General features: G+C 35.5%; 4 protein-coding genes across 8 annotated transcripts; 1 reads left to right on the forward strand and 3 right to left on the reverse strand.

Moving 5' to 3' along the window:
- Positions 1-319: 319 nt before the first annotated feature.
- LOC102610189 (ubiquitin-like-specific protease 1D) lies at positions 320-10,018 on the reverse strand. Of its 3 annotated transcripts, none has more exons than XM_006483774.4 (14): positions 9,519-10,018; positions 8,625-8,667; positions 7,469-7,554; positions 7,129-7,379; positions 6,892-6,940; positions 5,544-5,659; positions 5,431-5,463; positions 5,236-5,331; positions 4,161-4,263; positions 3,550-3,647; positions 2,185-2,307; positions 1,233-1,347; positions 940-1,047; positions 320-853 (listed from the first exon to the last, which is right to left on the reverse strand). In XM_006483774.4, exons 1-14 carry the CDS (start codon positions 9,867-9,869, stop codon positions 710-712), a joined length of 1,716 nt encoding a protein of 571 aa, XP_006483837.1. In that variant the 5' UTR covers positions 9,870-10,018; the 3' UTR covers positions 320-709. The 3 variants fall into 3 exon arrangements, with proteins under 3 accessions (XP_006483837.1, XP_006483838.1, XP_006483836.1); XM_006483775.4 differs by having other exon boundaries at positions 940-990; positions 7,469-7,563; XM_006483773.4 differs by having other exon boundaries at positions 7,469-7,563; positions 9,519-10,017.
- A 3,744-nt stretch (positions 10,019-13,762) lies between these two features.
- Positions 13,763-14,235, reverse strand: LOC107177677 (uncharacterized). Its single transcript, XM_015531883.1, has 2 exons — positions 14,226-14,235; positions 13,763-14,136 (listed from the first exon to the last, which is right to left on the reverse strand). The coding sequence occupies exons 1-2, from the start codon at positions 14,233-14,235 to the stop codon at positions 13,763-13,765; spliced, it is 384 nt and encodes a 127-aa protein (XP_015387369.1).
- An 851-nt stretch (positions 14,236-15,086) lies between these two features.
- Positions 15,087-15,575, reverse strand: LOC107177676 (uncharacterized). The gene has a single exon (XM_015531882.1). It carries the CDS (start codon positions 15,573-15,575, stop codon positions 15,087-15,089), a length of 489 nt encoding a protein of 162 aa, XP_015387368.1.
- Positions 15,576-16,009: 434 nt separating this feature from the next.
- LOC102609677 (RNA-binding motif protein 25) lies at positions 16,010-22,309 on the forward strand. 3 transcript variants are annotated; one of them, XM_052439237.1, is made up of 7 exons: positions 16,010-16,671; positions 18,109-18,368; positions 18,489-18,641; positions 19,247-19,658; positions 19,855-20,466; positions 20,661-21,262; positions 21,800-22,309. In XM_052439237.1, the coding sequence occupies exons 1-7, from the start codon at positions 16,212-16,214 to the stop codon at positions 22,049-22,051; spliced, it is 2,751 nt and encodes a 916-aa protein (XP_052295197.1). In that variant the 5' UTR covers positions 16,010-16,211; the 3' UTR covers positions 22,052-22,309. The 3 variants fall into 3 exon arrangements, with proteins under 3 accessions (XP_052295197.1, XP_006483834.1, XP_024957139.1); XM_006483771.3 differs by having other exon boundaries at positions 16,011-16,671; positions 19,855-20,523; XM_025101371.2 differs by having other exon boundaries at positions 16,522-16,671; positions 17,203-18,368; positions 19,855-20,523.
- Positions 22,310-22,378: the final 69 nt, after the last annotated feature.

Here is a 22,378-nt window from a genome sequence, read left to right on the forward strand (position 1 = left end):
TTCTGAGGTTGACTGTAAATAATGTAAAACTCATAATAACTAAATTCATCTCTAAAAACCACCATTCCTAGCATAAGATATTGGGACTGCTGCTTTGCCGAAGCACTTTCCCTGCCTCCACCAAAGAGTGGAGATTCCAAACTCTTATTTTTTATATTAAAAAAAAAAGTGCGAAATTGCTAGACGGGAGAATGGAGAGTAATGATTTCAGCAGGAGCAGCTGGACGGAGTCATATATTTCAAAAAAGCTTAAATTTCATGTTCCGTTAGATATCACCTTGATCTGATTCCTCCTAAGTTAGGACTGAGAGTCATAATATTTCAAAAAAGGTATACCCGCATTCCAATTCACAAAAAATTGGCAATTTCTTTTTCTGCCTGTACATTTCTTCGGATAGGCTGTTCAGCTAAAACCTGATTACATAGCACAAAATCTAAACAAAGAACCAAAAAAGAAAAAGGAGGAAAAATGTAAATGGTGGCCATTGTTGTAAAAGCCACCGTGGCTAGCCATCAGCGCTTCTTTAAATGTCAATGGCATTTGGACCCATGTGGCAGCATATACAGAATCAATTTCCTAAGGTTTCTCAGATGTCTGATTTGGCCATTAATTCATCAATAAAATGATGGTGGGGTGCAAAATATTTGCATATTCTATTATGAACTATACATGTATCGCTAGAGAACCTGTGTAATACCTGCACCAGTTTCAGGGTGAACAACCACCTGGAGACGTCAAGGACTTAGAATTACAACATTCTGCACTTGAAATTTGAAATTGTTTCTTAAGTAAGTTCCTGATTTTTATTCTCAACCCAGAGGCTTCTTCAGGTCTGAACCACCGCTTGCCGAACTGGAAAGGAATATCAATTAACCAACATCTTAAAGATAAATGACATAAGAGACATAGCAAGTTCTATTAGTAATGGCGGGAAGTACCATTGCTAGATCTTTCTTTTTCAGCCTTTCTGGGGCCTCTTCCATGAAACGCTCCATGAAGAAAAGCACAAAGAGACCACAATCATAATCATTTTTTTGTTGGGGAACCTGATTGAAAATTATAACAGATATCTTTTTGGTCAAGTTTTAAACTATATAATACTGTATCAAGCAATCTGAGATTCATGCTATCATGTTTCCATGCCATTGAAAATGAACGAAGACAATTCAAGACATTAGGTAACAGTAAGCATGCAATGACTCAACTTCACATATTTGAAATAAAAATTTACCGGAATTATTCTATCATCAATTCTACGAGGAAGATGTTGCCATATTCTCTCAGCAATTGGAAGATCTGAGGGAGAAACTTCTTGCTTCAAATAGTTCCATTCTTCTTTTAGAAAGCTACAACAGAACACAATTCACATCATTGGTATGTTAAGAATAATAGGTGAAGGCATTCAAAATGAGCAAAGACCAAGGGCCAGAAGGAATTAGCTATAGCTACGAGAGATATTGAATGGAGACAATTCTAAGTTTCACCGGTAAGCTATTATGCATTTAACATGATTTTACAGTTTCAGGCTTATTGCTCTATATGATGCAACTGCGAATTAACTAGTGCACTGTGAAAACCTAAGAAAACCATTTCCTAACCGCCCTGAACAGAAAGATTTGTGAACAGAAAGATTTATTTTATAACTCTCAAGCACGTGGTAGCATGTCCTCTCCTAACAGAAATACAACGTGCCAGCTTCATTTCTTTCACAACAATCATACAAACAAGGAAGTGATCGTGATAGAAACAAGAGATGGCTATATGTCAAAATAAACTTGTGTCTATAGTATATTAAGGAAAAGATTTATTGTATGTGTAGTAGTTCAGGTGCTAAGTGAAAAACAAGGAAAGAGAATTTGTTAACAATGTAAAAGAATAACCATGTGAAAATTAAGAGAAAATATTTTAACACACACATTAGTTTAAATTAAAGAGAAAAGGTTGTAATTGCTAAATATTTAACTATTACATTCGAGATGTTTCAAAACATTGTACTGATACCATGAAGGATTTTGAATATAATGCAACTGTTACACTAAATCACAGTAACTTTGTACACACTCCAATCATCTGAATGTCTGATGAAGCTATTCTTTCTGCTAATCTCATGCTTCCAAACATTAAAAGAGATCCACAGTAAAGACATTGCTTCATAGTGTGATAAATACTTATTCATGTCTTACCTTCTAATGTTACTGAAAATCGAAAGGCTACAGTGAAGTTTTAGTGAATCCAAATGAAGGATAATTGGTCCTGATTCATCTTCCTTGTCTGGGATACAAATAATCACCAAGCTCCAGTGAACACTGAACACACCGGCACCGTATAAATAAATCAAAAGATTGTGAACTAATTCAATCCAAACAAGAGTTCTATTAATTCTATGCTAAGGGAAGTAGGGTACTACAGCCAATCAAAAGTTCTATCTATTAATTCTATGCTACATGCTAAATAAAACCCCAAAACAGCTTGAGCTAAATAGATCCCAAGCAATCCAATATTGAGACATGGAAATTAAATGCTGACAAAATAGACATTCTTTTTTGACAATTCACTACCTGAAATTGATCTCATTAAGCTCCAATGGTCTTTTTTTTTTAAATCTTGGCTCCAAATGTTCCATTTGTTCTCAATGTAAAGCTTGTCTGTTAGTAGATTGTATCCATATTTTTGTAGTGCAATCATGTTGACAAACCAGAACTTCATAAACAGCTCACCTTCAGTTGTTGAGTTTTATATTTAGTTCATACTCTAATTATTTAGGCACTATTATAGTGGTGAACACTTTTTGTACCAGTAAAAGCATGACTTTCTTCGTTTGAAGAATTTATCCATTCGGTAAGCATAGAAAGTTCGAGGAACTTCGAGGTTAAAAAATAATTATTGAGTAAAGAATACACATTTGAGTCCATTAAGATTTCAGATTCAATTGTTCAACAAGATCCATGAACAAAATGCCAGTTCACTGAACACAGCCCATATTTGGTTGGGGCAACACTTAATTAAGATACAGGGATAATTCTTGCAAGATCATTCTAGTAGCCTTTCAGTGATTGGCAATTAGGAATCAGGAAATGTAAATAACTTGTTTAACTCAAATAAGAAAAATCGCATTTCAGCAATTTTATCATTTTGTTCATATAGAACCACAAAGATGCTTGCTGCTGATTAGGGACAGCAATTATCCAGCATGGGTATCGATAATTGACATCCATATCCAAATCCGATACTTATCCAGCAGTGCTGATTGCTAGGTAGAACCTGAGAATGATACCACACAAGATATATCTGGATATATCCGATGAAGGCCCCCCCCCCCCCCTCCCCTCTCTCTTTGATAGGAAACTGTAAATTGTATTAATGATGAAGAATCTGATGAAGTTTTAGTTAATCAAAAACCTCTTAAGCATCGTAAATGACAACTATTCATTGTGGTTTATTTTAGAGGTATTCACATTGTATTTCTGATGAAGTATTTGTAAATGTAAATCTAACTTAAAAGCACTATACTAACTTCCACAAAAGAACTCGGAAAACAGAAAACTTACTCTTCATGTATTGGAATAAGTACATATGACTTTTGAAATATATTGACACCCTTCCACCACCTTCGAAACTTGATAAAGAAAGAATCCTTGTCACCCCCCTAAAATATTACGGGAGAAGACATTACAATAGCCATTATTCAAGAAAAAGGAAGTATTGCCAATAAAGGGACACTAGAAAAACTAAATATACTGGTTCAAGAACCCCCATAGGCATTAACATATCAAATTTATCAGGAAAACATATTTGATCATGTTTTCCGAAACAATAAAGTCCTTGAAATCATCACTAACCAAAACTAGCATGAAGTCACATATCATCATGAACCATCCTTTTTGGTTTCTTCAAGATATTCATGGAAAAAGAAAATAACCAACAGAATCTTAGGCATCCACATCAAGATTAAGAAAGCCACAGTACTAGTAAATCTAATGCACAAATCTAATACATCAGGTATCCACAGTACTAATAAATTACTCAGGTACCTAGCTCTAGCTGTTTCAGTGTTTCCTTCAGACTCCAGTTTAAATGGCTTACAGAATCCTAAAGTGGAACCATCAATTGATGTGTTAATAGGAAAAAGAAATAATTAAATAACCAAGAAAGTAGCTACCTTGTGTGATACAGCTTCCTTGAGCTTACTGTAAAAATATGTATTGAAAAAATGGCAGTCTCGAATGGCCCTGTTTGTTGGAGATGCTTGCAGCTGCAAATACCTAGAAAATAAATTCAGAAGCAATTAACTAGGTATACGCCAAAGAAACTGATGACTAAAAGATCCTAACAGATAACAATAAAGGGCAAATAGATCCCTAAAGTAGTGCATAAGAAGAAGTAAATAGAACACCGGGAAAAGATAATTGCATTTAAACTTCGAAGTTGCAAAATAAGGAAATATAACGTCTCCTACCTAAAACAGCATAAGGTTTTTTGATGCCAAGAAATATCTTATCTTCCTTTGTACACTGAATTCTCTAAATGTTAATGGTTTCTATCTCACAGTGAATAGAACCCTTTGAACAGTAATGTACATGTCAAAAGTACTATGCAGCAGACTATTCAACCCCATTGCACAACTTAGCTGTTTTTAAAAGAAAACGGAGAAACTTATATTAAACAGTAAGAAATGTACAAAGGGAGAACAAATTTCACAACTTAGCTAGAAATAGTATTCTGTGAAACTGATATGTTAATGTTAAAGAAGTGTTTCTGCACGAACACAAATACCATTCCTTTTATACCAATTGAGTTAAGTATCTTTTTCAAAAAAAAAGGAAATGACATTTTACTCTATTCACATCACAACAAACACCCGCATTTATGAATACAGTTTTTTTTTTCTTTTTTGATATCTGTTTATTTATTTATTATTATTATGACTATTATTTTTTTTGAGAAGTAGGAATACAGTAGATAAGTATCTATTAACCTCAAAATGGCCTGCAGAAACTTTAACAGCACAGCTAGAAGCTACAGCTCCAACAAACAAACCCTTGAGTAAACCACCATAAATAGATGAGAAAATCACATCTAAGATTCCAACTTGAAAGGAAAGAAAATCCCATAACAACCACAAATTCACTTCAAGTGCTGTGCGGTAATACATTGTGGCAAGGGGACAAGAATTAGAGTTTAGTTTTGCCTTCCCAATCCACGTATCAAATGATAACTGTATCCTAGGCACTTACCGGATGTAAAAATTCATAATAGGTGATGTCAGATAAGCTGCTGGGGCAAGGTGATTTATGTCCGTGTAACAGATTTCAACAGATTCCGGATCAACCCTAGTTCAAAAATGATAAGTGTCAAACAGAAATTAACTCTAGTAAAAACTGTTGCCAAAAAAACAGTCTTTACCATCTAAAGAAAGGTCGGAAGAGTACCTTGATGGGTAGTAGATCTTAGCGTCTATCATGCTGAAAGTGTTACAAGAGTTAACAGTTATTGTTGACATAAAGTAAGAGCACTAATGACCAGTAAAGAAAGTCCTACTGACCATTCAGCAAATTCATCAGCTTGCTCTGTTGTCTCTATGTGCAGAGAGCCCTCTGATTCCTCTGATGCATCTTCAACTGGACTTTCATCCTCGTCTAGGAGAACAAGGTTCTGCTCCTGTTTGGATTTTTTCACCGTGAATCTCATCAATCAATGAAGACGAACACCAAACAAATAGAGAAAAATATACAACCATTGCGGGACAAGCTCAACAATGCACCCATGGGCAACCATAGTTGTCTGTGCCAAATTTCTCACAACAGGAACAGATTCATCCACCAACACACTAGGAAAAATAGGGTGTCAAGGTAAAATTTCCCAAATTCTCTTGCATGATCTATGCTTTGTTTGATAGGGTTCCATTCTTTTATCAATAAATAACCAATAGGGTTGAATTAACAAGTAATTGAGTATCAGATTTGATCCTCAATAGCTCTATATATTAAACAATAAAATACTCAACATTTGAATAAATTTTATTTCCACTGAAAGGAGTCCCAGATGTACCATACTTGCAGCATGGAAATCCGCCACCAAGTCTGAGATTTGGGTAATGATGGTTGAAACTTCCAAACATATCAGTAATCATAGTTAGTAAAAAAAACTTGCAACATCAGGTCTGTCATTCCTTCAGCCATATTATCGAAGACTACAGGACCTTCAGTAAAATTTCTTGGAGACAGCTTCATCTCGAAGCAAAATGATAGGCACATTCTTGCAAAACATTTATTATCTCAGAGAACAGTTCAATGATTTACTCCATTCTATGATAAAAACAAGCTAGCATGCCTACAAGCAAGTGTTTGCAGGAAAGAATATATAATTGAAAGAAGATCAAGACAAATCCATTAAGCATTTCAACTAGAAAACACAGTTTTTTAATTCTATATAAACTCAAACATGGAGGGTATTCCAATTCTTCCCATCTTATTGTTGGGTTTCCCAATGAATAAGGATAAAGCACGTCAATCAATTGAATAGTAGATTAATTAATTAGAGAGAAACTAAATGGGTTTTGATTACAAATCTTTGAAATTTTCCAAAGACGGCTCCGAAAATAAAATTATCAAAATTGCTAATATTGTATATCCTCCAAAATAGCATGATACTCATCATTTGAATTACATATATCTTTACAAAATATTATGTAACAAAGAAATAACAAACTTTTCTTCAGCCACGAAAACTAATTATTGATGCATTCTATTTACCTATCATTGTAAGAGAAAACTATACATAAGTTTTCTATCATTCCCATAGTTTTAAACATTTTCCACTTTCCACCCAGGACTAAAGTTCATCTCCAACTCATTAGAGTAGTTTCATTGGTAAATAGAAAAACATCATACCTTCCTAAGCCTTGGATTTTTTGATGGTAGGACCTCAAATGATTCCTTCCTAATAAAAAAAGCGCCCAAAAAGAAAAAAAGAAAAAAAATTAGAAATATCATCCAAGCCATTCATGTCAGCTGACAAGAAGGTGGATAATTAATATATATCTTGATACTCCAGGAGACATGCAAAACATTAAACAAGAAACAATTAAGTAAAAGAAATGTGTCATATCAACTGAAAAATATGCTAACTTCTTGGGCAAACAACTGGACGAGTTCTCTCCACTCTGATGGGATGGACAAGTTAAAGACGCTCTGTCCTTTTGAGAACCATTTGAATTAAAAGATTTATCTCCTTTATGGAAAGGCCATTTTCTTGATGATGATCGAACTTTTTGTCTTCCCCTTTGTGATAAGTCCCCATCAGACCTCATTTTCCGGCGGTCACAATGAGCCAAGATCGATAATTCTTTATCAAATGCATTTGCTTCTCTACAATCTCTCTGTCAAATGAATTAAAAATAGGTAAAAGGGATTACATTGGCTACAAAAGAGGCTGCAAAAAGGTCATGCAAAAAGCAGAGTACCATACATTTTCTTCCATCTTCTCCCTAAAAACAGAGGTAAACGAGGATTTTGATTGAATTTGAGGTGATGGAGTCCTTTGTGTAAAGCAATCTGAAGCATCTAGAGAAGAAATTTAAAATCCTGAAGTAGTCGTCTCGTTAAAAGTAGCAGCAAAATCCAATGCCAAATGGTTATGGCTCAAACCGAGCAATCATTTACCTTATACTGATCTTCATAATCACAAATGATGCAAATCATGCATTTCAACTATAACTAAATAAAGACTATTCATTACGGAATACCACAGTACCCCACTATGCTTACATTTTGTTTTAGAGGAAAGATATTGTATGATTCAATTCTCTTGACAATGTAAGTTGATTCTGCACCTAACCACAGCAACTAAAGAGCGAAATTTAACTCAAGGTAGGAATAATATTTAATGCAAGCATAACAAAAGCCAACTTTCGGCCATCGAAGTACTATTTAAAAGAAAAACAGTAGACCAACCGCAAAGTTCTATTTAAAAATAAAATGAACAAATATCAGCTCTAACTACCAGTAGGTGCTAATGCAGCAAGCTGTACAATAAATAAAATGCATGCATATACACACTCAACTAGCAGACATTTCACTTAGTCACATCATTCCAAATCTTTTCTGGTAATCTTTTACTATACTTCATTCTCTCTGTCTTGTGAAGCACAAATCTTAAGAACTATTGTATTCTTAATAATCACGCCAAGACGCCATTCATTGAAGAAGGAAGTATTTTAAGAGATAAAAGGACAGAGAGAGTGAACATTTAAGAAAGAGAGAGAAAAAAAAAACTTTCGAGTTCTATTACTATCTTCTGCTTGTCTCATGGCTATAAACATTTAATATAAATAAAGCTCACTTGGGGATGCTGCTTGGGAGCTACAATAAGTTGTAAGAAAAATAGTGAAACTTGAAGTTGTGAAATTGTATATCTTCACAACTCCAAATTTTATCAAAATGACCATTTCCCATTTGTGATTAAGTCACAACCATGACAATTGAACTCTGACCTCCCCTAGGCCTTGACTTGGCAGAAGCCCAAGTTCTAAACCCTTCACATAAGGGAATGTACTGTCACTAAATACTTATAAATAAAATGGTCACAAACTTGTAGGTCAGGTAACCTGGATAGCATGGCATACCTGAACTAGGAGATTGTGTCAACTTATCGCATCCATCAATATCCTGCCCAATCAGAAGTGCAATGAATCATGCTTAGCATTTATTGTTTTCATGAATAACATATCAAATATGATTTCACCTGCTAGACCTTTTTCTAACATTTAGCAAAGTGCTCCAAGATATCAAGTACCTGACTGAACCCGGATGCTGGGAATAATTTAATTTACATACAATTTGTTTTGAGGGGCAAAAATCCATGAAACAAGTATACAAGAGTGTGTGTGTGTGTATACACGCATATATATGTATGCATGTATAATATGAACTGTAAATGCTAAAGGTTACGAGACAATCAACATCTCACAATCCCAAAATGAAGTGTATTCTCAGAGAATAGCCTGAATGAGAACTAACAGTAAGTCTAATTGGAAAAATGCAATCTTCCCTCATACCCAAAGCACAAGCTAAATCCTAGTCATCAATTACAATTACAACTCTTTATCAAATAATAGATACACATTACATTGATTACATCATTGGTGTTATCAGAAATGGCTAGTGAAATAAAAGTACAAACCTAAAATGCACTGCTTAAAGCTCCCAAAGAGCAAGCCCTATGCTCCCTCACACCTCGTAGGCACCAAGTAAACTAATAGACCAAACTTTATGCTGTTTAATTATAAACTAATTAAACAGTAAATTAAAAGCTATCAATATTTTGACCACAAAACATTTAAGAACAAACAACGAAAGTTTACATACTGTATAACACATTATAAGAGAACTTCAAAAGAGAGAGAGAGCGAGAGAGAGAGGAGAAAATTTTCTATCCGTTTCTTCAGTTTTTGTACTTCCTCACTCCCTTAACAGAAAACCAAATCGAATAAATAAACAAATAAGCTTTGAAGTCTTACCAAACAAACCGGCACAGCTCCAGCAAGCCTCCTTCGCTCGCACTCTTTCTCCAGGCGCGTAACAGTAGCAAGAATCTTCTTGCCTTTGTCGGGCAAACAATGACGCACCTTTGAGTAAGTGTCTTTCATCCTCGCAATCCTAACACCGAGCTCCTGATCAGGGATTTGCCTATCAAGTTCCTCTCCACTCCCAGGGTCATCGCTCATTGGCACCGATTTTTGTGCGGGTGTCGGTGGGCCCGACTTTTTCACGATTAGCTCCGCGGGTACGTCGTCGTTTCGCCCCGGAAGTACCTCTTCCCAATCAATGTTAAGTTTCCTCTTGTTGCGATTCTCTGCTTGTTCTTCCATACAACTAATTCTTTTGAGACCGAGAGACTTCGGCTTCCACCGGTCCCTCCTCCACTGTGCTCCTTTCCTTTTTTTTTATTTATTTATAATTATTTTTCCCCTCTCTCACTCGCGCCTCAGCTTGGGGAAAAAATGTACGGGTCAGAGAGCTTGAATAGTTTCCCCTTTTTTTCAATTCATAAAGGTACTCACCGTAATGCCGTAGGATCAAATTTTGATGGTTGAGATTGAATTTGGAGAGTGCGAATCTTTTAAATAAAGCTTTCCAATTGTATTCATGATATAAACTTTTATCCCTTGACTTCATCAAATCATACGGTTGGGAGAGTTGGTGAGATGGTATTATTAAATGCTATTTTTCTTTAACCAAAATTTGATCATTAAATGGTGATCTGGTTTTAAATAAGATTCAAATATTTTAAAAGTCTTGCTAAATTGTATTTATTGAAATTTACAGTCTAATTAAAATAGTATAAAAAAAAAAAATTCACACGATGATCGATTTGGCTCACCTTCATTCTACTTATTTTTTCATGTTTTAGTTGAATTATAAATTATTATAAATATAATTCAGAAAACTCATACTTTAATTGTCTTGCGTTCGCATTAACTTTTTGAGATCAATCTCAAGTAGGTAATAAAAATTTAATTATATCTAAACCATGTAAAATGAATTTGAAAGAACCATAATTTTACCCAAAAAAAAAAGATGCATGAAAAATTCATTCTCAAATAAGAATAAGTGTGATCACCATTTAATTGAATTTAACAATAAACAATCATTTGCATCACTTTGTTTACACTTTCCATTTATTTCATGTTTAATACGTATCATTTTCAAAATTACGTTGTATCCACTTACGAAATTATCATTAAAGAGATATAGTAACTCCTATATTATAACGCCTTTTTAATTTTATTTTCTAAAATACCTCAACTTAATTTGTAAAATATTAACTCTCATATTATAAAAGTCCTACCTATAAATAAATGGTCTTTTTCATATGACTCAATATACTAATGATTCATATTCCATAATTGATGAGTTTTATCATTTGAAGTCATAAGGATAAAATTTAATAATATTTTATGTATTGTCTTATATATTTATTTCTTCCTCTTATCTATGCCCCTAACTAGGTGTATTTTTGTTACTTATAAATTTTGTTCATCCAATTCATCTTAACTTTAGATTTTAAGTTCTCTAACTTGGCCTAGTTGGGTCCATTGTGAATTATTGAATATTTAGAAATTGTTTATTAAACATTTGAAATTTGAAATTTTATCAATTTAAAATTCTGTTTAAATTTTACTTTTTCGTTTTATAACTTTTGTCTGATTTTTAGACATTTATATTTGAATTGACTTTTATCTTAATGAGAAAAGTTTGAATGATAAATAAATATTATATTTCTAAAATATCTTTACAAAATATATTTATTTTCTAAGCTCTAAAATATAATTTCTTTTTTTGTTTTGTTTGCAAGAATATAAATGTCAAATAACTATGTTTGAAATATTTTTATTTATAAAAATAACTAATATGACATTTATATTCGATACTAAAAAAATAAAATAAAAATGTCATTCAAATATCGGTATTCAGACCCATTCAAAGGGATATTTATTGTGGTCAGTAGAAGCAACAAAGGCAATAAAAAAATTAAAGTTAAAGTGTCAATCACTTCCACCATTAAAGATATCTAACAATGGACGCCTCATTCTCCAAACAGATGCTAGTGATCATTATTGGGGGCAAATATTGATTGAATAATCCAATGGAAACACGAGAGTTGTGACTATAAATTGGGACAGTTCAATGAATCTCATCATCACTACCAATCATCAAAAAAAGAAGTCCTAGTCGTAATAAAAAGAATCAAGAAATTCTAGTTTTTCCTTTCTCTTACTCATTTTTTGATTGAAACAGACTACGAGTATATATAAGAATTACTTAGAAGGAAAGAATAAGAGATCTTGAACCCGCAATTAGCATGATGGTCTAAATCTCTCTCATGATTCAAGTTCGAGGTGAAGAACATTAAAAAATAATCTAATACTGTGGCAAACTTCCTTTCCAGACCGATAACAACTTTCTCAATGGCATCAAACGGCAGAAAGCTGCCAGAAGGGTGGCATATGGTGAGAATCCCTTTCAGATACAATCTCTTAGCCTTTTATCTCTTGCTTGTCACAAGAAATCAAATATATATAATATTTGAGAAGGTCATCGATCATCGGGACAACCCTGACGATCCAAATTGTGATGCTCTTCATTGAAGAGTATGGACGCTAATGAAGATGCAAGAGTTAAGGTATACCATCATAGGACAAGGATGCCATCAAACATTCGAGCCATTTCCCAGACAAGACTAGATGCATGAAACGATGTTCAAGATTTGCCCAATGTTTTATTACGTGATAGATGAGAACACCCATTGGGGATACTATGTCATATGTGATATATTTCCACAAGCATACTACATATTTTGGCTCTGGCTAAATATATATCATGTGGCCATAATGCTCGAGCCTAATCTCATCCATACCAGTCGACGATACAACAAAGGCATATGGTTCGATAGAATGTTTGCCCCAATATTTGAAAATATTCTTACCCTCAAATTACTCAATGAGTATACTTGACCCATAATACTATTGTCATAATACAGGTAAGGGATATTTGGGGAAGAACCAAGCCATCATTCATCTAAAGGAAGTCAGGCATTTGTTATATATATATATATATATATAAGCTACCTTAAATATTAAAAACATGAAATTAACATTTCGTTTTATTTATATGTAATGATCAAATGAGGTAGAGTGGGGAGACCTATCACATGCCCCACCTTATTAAAAATTTTGTCTCAATTCCCCAATGTGGTGAGGTGGATTGGGATGATGATGAAACATCTTTACGTGGGGAATGCTTTTTTCATTCCCACTTTATTCCTCATTTACTTATTTTATAGTAAGTATGAATATAAAATTTCAGTAACTACAAATTGAAAACTTAAATAAAATCATCACTATATTATAAAATATTTAAATTAATTAAAAAATCTCTAAAAGTTTGAAAGAATATCATAAACTGGTATAAAAATACAAAATATTTGGATAAAAATAGCTAAAAATAAAATATATAGCAATGTTTCAAATCCTTCGTTGTTAAGGCTTCGTCATCTATTTATTGTGTTCATATAGCTTAGATTAGCACTTTATCTGCAATATCAAATAATAAAATTAACAAGTGTTACTTCACTACAAATTTATTCAAGAAAATATTTTATCATATCTATCTCATTTGCAAACACCTATAATAAAAATTAATAAAAATATTTACATATAATAAATATTGGATGAGCTGGGGTGGGAGTAAAAAACTATACCCCATCTCATTAAAATTTTAGAGATTATTTTCTATATTTTCCACCCCATTTTTCAAAATTTATCTTATTTAACTTATAGAATTTTAAGTCCATAGAAGATTCTGTCATTCCTATATATATATATATATATATATATATATATATATATATATATATATATATATATATATATATTCATTTTTTTATAAGGAATTAAAACCTTCATTCATTTAGAGACTAAAGAAGATACAAAATGTTCTCTGGGAAAGTTTCCATCCAAACTACAGGTTCGTCATAATCAAAGGCTGATTTAGCTAAAAGGTGGGCATGGGCATTACAAATCCTTGGGATATACTGAATTTTAATTTTACCAAACTCTTTAGCTAGATCTTGGACCTCCGATATCACCCAGAAAACCTCAGTTCTACTACCTGCCTTGCTGTTGAGAAGGTTTGAAACAGTTTGAGAGTCAGTTTCCACTATAATTGAAGACACCCCCAAAGTTTTCGCTATCTGTAGCCCCTATTCTACAGCCTCAACCTCTGCAAAAGTTACATCCTCATGAAACTGTGATGTCTTTACTGCAGCTCCTACAAACTTCCCAGTTGAGTCTCTAGCAATAACTCTCAAACCTGCTGATTTCTTCTCCCTATTTCTGGTTGCATCCACATTGATCTTGAGCCATCCTTGTGGAGGTGGAATCCACTGATGCTGCTGCTTCTGAACTAAGCTATTGTGCAGGTGTGATTCACTTAGAGATTTGATTCTTTTATAGGATTCTAGAACAGCCTTAGCTTTTACTAAAGAGATCAGAGGATCTACTTTCTTACTTTCAAAAAGGAAATTATTTTTTACATGCCAGATTGCCCAAAACACCACCACCAACAATTCGAATTCTGCATGATTCAACAATTTTGTCAATTTTTTGCAGCACATTTACCATGCTTTGTTCTGTAAGAGAATATACTTTATTTGCAAAATGGACCATTCTCCATATCTTTCGAGCTGAATTACAATCCACCAAAGCATGAGAAATGTTTTCCATCTCCCTTTTTACAGAGTTGGGAGATAGGTTCTGGGATCACTTTTCTCTTCCATATATTTTCAGCTGATGGTAACAAGTTTTAGATAGCTCTCCACATAAATATTTTAATTTTTTCAGGCAGAGTACTAGCCCAAATATTTTTCCAAATTCCTGGCTTATTTACAAAGCAGCTGGGAAGTTCTTGAAACTTTATCTTCTGAGCAATCTGATATCCACTTTTGACTGAATAATTGCCTTTCTTATCATAATGCTAGAATATCTTATCGATCTTTGGTCTTCGCGGGAGAGGAATGCTAACTATTTGATCTGCATCTTCCTTTCGAAAATGATGGTACACTTTAGTCAAATTCTAACTTTGATTATTGTTAATCAGTTCAAAAACCACAGTATCACAGAGAAGGGTTGAGATAGAAATTGGTCTCAACATTGTTGGTCTTGGGATCCAATTACTACTATAAATCTGCATTTTATTTCCTGAACTGATCTTCCATCTATATCCCTTATGGATTACAAGTCTCCCTCATATAATACTTTTCCAGATGTAAGAATGATTGGACCCCAGTTTTGCCTGCAAGAAATCAGAATTTCGAAATATCTTGCTTGCAAAACTCGAGCCATTAATGAATCTAGAAATTGAAGAATCCTCCACCCTTGCTTAGCTACTAATGCATGATTAAAGCACGAGAATTCTTTAAACCCCATTCCTCCTCTGCATTTTACTTTGTTGAGCCTCTCCCACCTTACCCAATGAATGCCTTTCCGATCATTCTTGGATCCCCACCAAAATTTAGCTATAACTTTCTAGATATCATCACAAAGTCCCTGAGGAATTTTGAATACACTCATGGCATAAGTTGGAACCACTTGGGCTATGGCTTTGATAAGGACCTCTTTGCCACCTTTGGAGAAATGCTTATGCTGCCAACTTGAAACTTTGCTTATCACCCTGAGCTTTATATCGTTGAAAAAGTTCCTTTTGTTTCTTCCGATCATGGATGGTAGCCCAAGGTACTTTTCATGTCTGGATACAACATTCAAGTGAAAAATTTCTTTAATTGCAGCTACTCGGCCAACCTTGGTATTACCACTGAAAAACATTGAAGATTTGTCTAGGTTGATTAACTGGCCAGAAGCAGTTGTGTAGCGATCAAAGATTGTTTTAAGATGCTTGCAGTTAGCAACTGTTGCCTTTGTGAAGATCAAGTTGTCGTCAACGAATAGCAGATGGGATACTGAGATATTGTTTCCAAACCTCAATCCATGTATGAGGTTTTGATTTTCAGCCTGCATCAATAATCTGGAAAACACCTTAGCACACAAAATAAATAGATAAGGGGATAATGAACATCCTTGCCTAAGTCCTCGTTGAGGTTTTATCCACCCTTTAGCAACACCATTAATAAAAACAGAGAAAAATATGATAGTGATACATCTCATTATTAGATCAACCCAACATAAAGAAAAGCCCCATTAAATGTATATATTCATTTAGTCTTTGTAAAAAGCAATCTTTTTTTATCCTTTATCAAGATGTAAATCTTCTATGAATTTGAGTGGCAGATAAAAAAAAAGAAAAAAAAGAGAGCGTCCAATTAAAGATGGATAAGAGCAGTCCAAAAAAAAAAAGTGACATTTTATGCAATGTCAGTGCTATAATTTTGAATTAAACATAACGTGAAATATAATGGCACTTTATAAAGGTACAAAAGCTGAACGCATCACTATCACAAAACCAAGAGACGAGCTTGTATGTAGTAAAGCCTAAGCCCCGGTTGGGTTAGGCGGCCGTGTTTACGCTCGTCCAACCACAACACGACACGCGTCCTTAACAGCAAAAAGATTAATTAAAATAGCCGGGAAGCTTTCTTTTCTAGGGCACCAAATCAAACCAAAATCTACTCAGTAACTCACTAAATCCATTGATCCATGGCTGACTCTCCAGCATCTCCGGCCACCATAGACCCGAATTTCAAGCAGCCCGAATCCAATAATCCTAATCGCAAACCCGATACGCCGTCGACCTCCACATCACAACCTGAACAGCAACAACAACAACAACCCTTAATTATAAATCCTAACCCTAGCCCTAACCCGAATCAGACGCCAGCACCTGCATCTCTGCCGCCGGCACCGGTTCAGTCATTCGCGCCGCCGACACAGCCTATCTCATATCGTCCAGTTCCGATGTCAACGGCGTCTCAGTTCTCTCCGGTTCAGAATTACCAAAGCCCCGTTGTGCAGCCGCCCGGGGTGGGCGGTGTTGCAGTGACGATGGCGCCGCCTATGATGCAATATCCCGGTGTTCCAGGTCAGCCTCCGAATCCGGCTCTTAGACCTTACGCCCCAATACCCAACGGATATGGAGCTGTTCCCGCGCCTGCTTCTGGTGGGTCCTCTCTCTATTACATCTGAGTTTTGTTACTGTATATCGAATTTTTACCTTTTGCAAATGAAAAATTGTTCAGAAATAGCGTTTGTTGTTTGTTTGCACGCATATATGAATTTCTATGATTGATTTTATTTTATTTTTTTCCTTTTTTTGCATACAAGTCGATGAATTTATTGCTTGCTATTGATATGTGTAATTATTCTCTATGCATCTGCCTACTGTAAAGAGGTATCTTGGACAAGGTTTTTCAATGTGGAATGTGACATCTGCAACGGTGAACCATAAACTTGTAGCGGAATATGATTTAATAGATGTTACAGTTGTGATGTTCTATGTAACAGATTTGACATTCCATGTTATGGAAACCTGTCCCTGTAACATTTCCTCTTATAGTAGCAAAATCCCTGTTATCTTCTGTGGTTAAATGGAGGGGAGGGATTTATTATATATAAGAGGAATGGGGGGAGGTACAGAGTGAAATTTGGATAGATAAAAGGAGCATGGATGACAGAATGTTTTCTCCTACAGTGTCATGAATGAGTACACGGTGAGAAAGGTTGGGAAGCTTCAAATATTGCATAAGAGAACCACTTCTACAACACCTTTTTTGGTATGCGCATATTTGCTTGGTTTTCTTATTGCATTTAGAATAAATATAGCATATTCTACTAAGTTTAGTTTTTATAAAAGAATTTCCTTTTTGTCTCACCCAGTTCAGCCTAGTAAGAGTTTGCAAGTTGAACATTACAACACAGTAAGATGGACTAATTATTTTGTTCCGTATGTCATGCTAAATTTTGTCTGGTTGTGTCATGTTCATTAAGTAGGCTACTTTCTGGTAGTTATAAGGATACTTTCCCTTTCATGGGTTTATGAATTGCCAGCAGCAGACCATGTTAGCAACTGAGTGCTCGTTGGCTTTGTTTAAGGTATTGCAAATTCTTTCATTGCAGTTTCTCTCTCTTTATTTTTTTGTTTTTCCTTTTTGTGCTGCAAAATGTGCTGCTGACAAATTTAGGGAAGTTTAAATTGTCACATAAATAAGCATAGCTTTGTGGTAATAATCCATCTATGAGCATGAGATGCTCTTATTATATGCTATCTCAAAATTTTGTAATTGGTGCGTGGATATTTTGAGAGAGTGCTACAATAATTGCGTGGATGAGTAAGGTAAGTGTCTTCATATATCCATGATTATGAACTCGACGCTATTCTCTCGATGTTTCCTTCAGGTTATCTGTTCAGCTGGTGATAGTTGCCATGCCTGTGGTGCCATCTCTATTATGCTTTTAATGTGTGGTAACAGCTTTTAATTATGTTTCTGGAAGCTTTATTGAACATATTCTTAGTGGCTGAGAAAACAATTATGAATTTGTTAAGTGCGTAAACTTGCTCTTACATATTTGCATAGTTGTTTGTTTTTTATTTACCCAGGACTTCCTCGATATCCTGCTCCATACCCATCTATGGTTCGACCTGCATTTCCTCCACGTCCACCAGGACCTGTTGGTGTGCTTCCATCGGTGGCGCGTCCCCCTGTTCCTGGGATCCCTGGTGTTCGCCCAATAATGCCACCTGTTGTTAGGCCAGTTCCTTTACCTACTGTTACACCAGCAGAAAAACCACAAACTAAAGTTTATGTTGGAAAAATAGCACCAACTGCAGATAGTGATTTTGTGCTTTCTGTTCTTAAGGTAGATTATTAATTTGTGTAATTTTTTATATTGGCTTGAAAAATTTGAGTGTTATGGTGGTGCTTGAAGCATCATTTGAAGCCCTGGTTTCCCAATCTTATGTTTATATGCTTTTGGAAGGTTTGTGGAACTGTCAAGAGTTGGAAACGAGCTCAATACCCCTCTAATGGGACTCCCAAAGGCTTTGGGTTCTGTGAATTTGAGTCTGCTGAAGGAGTTCTTCGTGCGTTGCGTCTACTTAATAAATTTAACATTGACGGGCAAGAACTGATGGTGTGTTTGGCTATCTAATTATTTTCATTCGATCATCATCATTGTCTTTTAGTGTTTTCACCTGTTAGGTTTGAGAATGGATTGAAAGGCTTTGTTGCAACTTGCAAGATGCACTTTCCAAATATTTTACATCATGCAAACTGAATGCATAATCTCTATATCATCTACTATCTCTATGGACAATGTTATTGAGATAACCATCAGAATATACAAAGATTTTGTATTTAATTTGCATGATGCAAAATATTTTAAGGCTGGAAGTTTGATTTCATGAACTTAAGAGGTCTGTTTAGTCTTTTGAGAAGTAGGAGGTTGATGCATGAATCAGTAGATTGCTGCTGTTGAGTAATGGCACTGGCAGGTCCAAAAGGTTCATGTTTAAATGCTTTTTTGATGTGGGGCCTACTGTGTTGTGGATTTCATAGTAGACCTAAATAAGACTATGTTCTTATCCTAGAAGTGGAAGGGTAACAGCATTAGTTGCATTCTTTTCTACATATTATGTGCTTAGAGCTACTATTCTTTCAATAATTGTCATAAGAATTTAGTTTGATTGTCATCGGTGTAAGGATTTTGATTTTCTTTGCTTATTGCATCATAAACAGTTGAAGGTTGACCAAGCAACAAGAGAATATCTGGAGCGCTATGTTGACAAGAAAACTGAGAACACAAAGAAACTCAAGGAAACTCAAGATGCAGGGGCTGGGAAAGAGGATGAAAGCGTGCAAAGTGTTGAGAAGAATGAGCCTACCAAATCCCCTGAGAATCTAAAGGACAATGAAACTGGAAACAAAGAAAGTCATGACCCAACCAACTTTGGGGTTGTGACTGAGGAGGATAGAAAAGCCGACCAAGAGGCTTTGGAGAAGCTTACATGCATGGTCGAGGAAAGGTTAAAGACCAATCCTCTTCCTCCACCCCCTCCTCAAACAACTGCTGACGGTTCTGGGATTTCAAACTCAGAACTGCCAGCTAAAGCAAGGGATGGAGACTCTGATGTGGATATGATTAGAAATGGTAAGCTTTTATAGTTGGTATATGTATCTTTTGCTGTCATTATAATACAGTGTTAGTAAAGAATAATAGTGTTATAATGATACTAAATATTTAATAGTTTCCTGGGATCAGAGATTGTCTTTGTTGGCAATTATTTTTTGCTCTGAAAAGTTTTACAGATACTTAAGTTTGATTTGTGATGCTTGTAATTTTTCAGATATAGCTGAAGATAAACTTGATGATGAAACAACTAGTGACACCAAAGCGAGTGATCATGATCGGCCTGAGACAAGCTCACCTGATAGAAGTAGGGTGCATGATAGAAGAGGCAGAGACAAAGAGCGGGATTTGAAACGTGAAAAGGAACGGGAAATTGATAGATATGAGAGAGAAGCAGAACGAGAACGAGTTAGGAAAGAGAGAGAGCAAAGAAGGAAGATTGAGGAGGCCGAGCGGGAGTATGAAAGGTGTCTCAAAGATTGGGAGTACAGAGAAAGAGAGAGAGAGAAAGAACGGCAATATGAGAAGGAGAAGGAAAAAGAGAGGGAACGCAAACGAAAGAAAGAGATCCTTTATGACGAAGAAGAAGATGAAGATGATTCCCGAAAAAGATGGCGTAGAAGTGTGTTAGAGGAAAAGAGGAGGAAGAGGATACGGGAAAAGGAGGAGGACTTGGCTGACGAAGTAAGGGAAGAGGAAGAAATTGCTGTGGCCAAGAGGAGGGCTGAGGAGGAACAGCTGCAGCAGCAACAAAGAGATGCATTAAAGCTTTTGTCTGATAATGCAGTAAATGGAAGCTTAGCTGAAGAATCTGCTGTTGAAAGCAAAGGTATGGATGTTGAGCATGATTATCATGATGATTCCATCCGCGAAAATCACATGGCAGGTAAGCCTTGTCACCCATGATTAAAATTTTTGTTTCTCTGAACTCTACCTTTGCGCTCTCTCTCTCTCTCTCTCTGTATACCTGTGCATCTCTTTGGCTCTTCCATTTCCTTTTAAGTGTATGATTTTGTCTGGCAGGAGATCCGTCTTCACAAAATGGTAATGGGGATGAATCAACCAATGTGCCGATAGCTGCATCAGATATGAGGCAGAGTGGCAATGTGCCAGCAAGAAAGTTGGGGTTTGGTCTTGTTGGCTCTGGAAAACGTACAGCTGTCCCTTCTGTTTTCCATGTTGAGGATGATGATGATGCCGACAAGGATAAAAAGATGAGGCCGTTGGTTCCCATTGATTACTCAACTGAGGAACTGCAGGCAGCCCAACCTCATGTCTCTGGGGCAAACCCTCCGAATTTGGCTGCAGCAGCAGAATTTGCGAAGCGTATTTCAAATGTTAATTCCAAAGAAGAGAAATCTGATGCAGAAAGAGAAAGAAGTAGACGCTTGCACGATAGGTCAAGCCAGAGGGAGAAGGACCGGAGTGATGAGGATAATAATCGCACCAGAGATGAGCACAAAGAGAAGATTCTTGACAGGGACAGAGATCGGGAACATGGTTTGGATAAAGTGAAGACGCCAGATAACAAGAAACTTTTGGATGCAAAACAATTGATTGATATGATCCCTAAGACAAAGGAGGAGTTGTTCTCATATGAGATAAATTGGGCCGTGTACGACAAGGTATGCATTCCTACTTATAAGCCCCAATTGCTTGTTACTTTTCTTCCACTTTTGTGGAACATTCTGGGCCATGAGACATGAAAAAATAATTGTTCTGCCAAATGCTTTTGTTTCTTTTTTCTTTGAACTATATATATATAGAGAGTGGTGCTCAGTTTAGGCATGACTTTAAACCCACCTCAGTTTAGGATCTAATTGTGTGAAATTGATAGGTAAAACATTTAATGCATGTTATGCTAGTCATTCAATTTCTTCTATGCGAGGAGCTAAGTGATGCAAAAATGCTTTAAAAATTGGTGAACTTTTTTGGGTCTTATAACTTAAATCGACTGGAATCTGTTTTGTCAAAAATATACAAACCATTCTTGTGGTTTGGTACTGCCCTAATTTGGCACTTCTTTGTTACTGCAACATTGTGATGCGGTTCAAGTAGCGTAATAGTTTCTGTTGTGTGATGTATATAGTATGTCAAATGCAAAGGAGGCTGACTTCAGTATGTTCTTTCTAACATTATTGTCATGACATGTTATTTTCTAGCATGAGCTGCATGAGAGAATGAGACCGTGGATTTCAAAGAAGATTACAGAGTTTCTCGGAGAAGAAGAAACTACTTTGGTAGACTATATTGTATCCAGTACTCAAGACCATGTGAAGGCATCCCAAATGTTGGAGTTGCTACAAACTATTTTAGACGATGAAGCTGAAATGTTTGTCCTTAAGATGTGGAGGATGCTCATCTTTGAAATCAAGAAGGTAGAGACGGGTCTTGCGTTGAGATCAAAATCCTAAATGGATCGGTTACTCATCTTTGATATCAAGATAGTAGACTTGCATTGAGATCAAAATCCTAAATGGATCTTGTTTTTTGTTTGTTTCTGCTAGTTGCAAGGCTGATTCTTGCCATTGTATCCATTAACTAGTAAACCCATTTTGTTAGTCATCTCCCTCTGGAGAAACGAACATGGATTGCAATTAAGGTCTATCCTTGTTCTTATGCGTATGTATTATTTTCATCTATCAAGAAATGAATCTATTTGTACTGAGAAAGGACTGCACTGAGATTGCACCAACAGCATCCCTGAACGACAACCAGAACTGCGGTTATTGATTGTATAT

This window comes from Citrus sinensis, chromosome 4, assembly GCF_022201045.2.
Source record: "Citrus sinensis cultivar Valencia sweet orange chromosome 4, DVS_A1.0, whole genome shotgun sequence".
Classification (NCBI taxonomy): domain Eukaryota; kingdom Viridiplantae; phylum Streptophyta; class Magnoliopsida; order Sapindales; family Rutaceae; genus Citrus; species Citrus sinensis.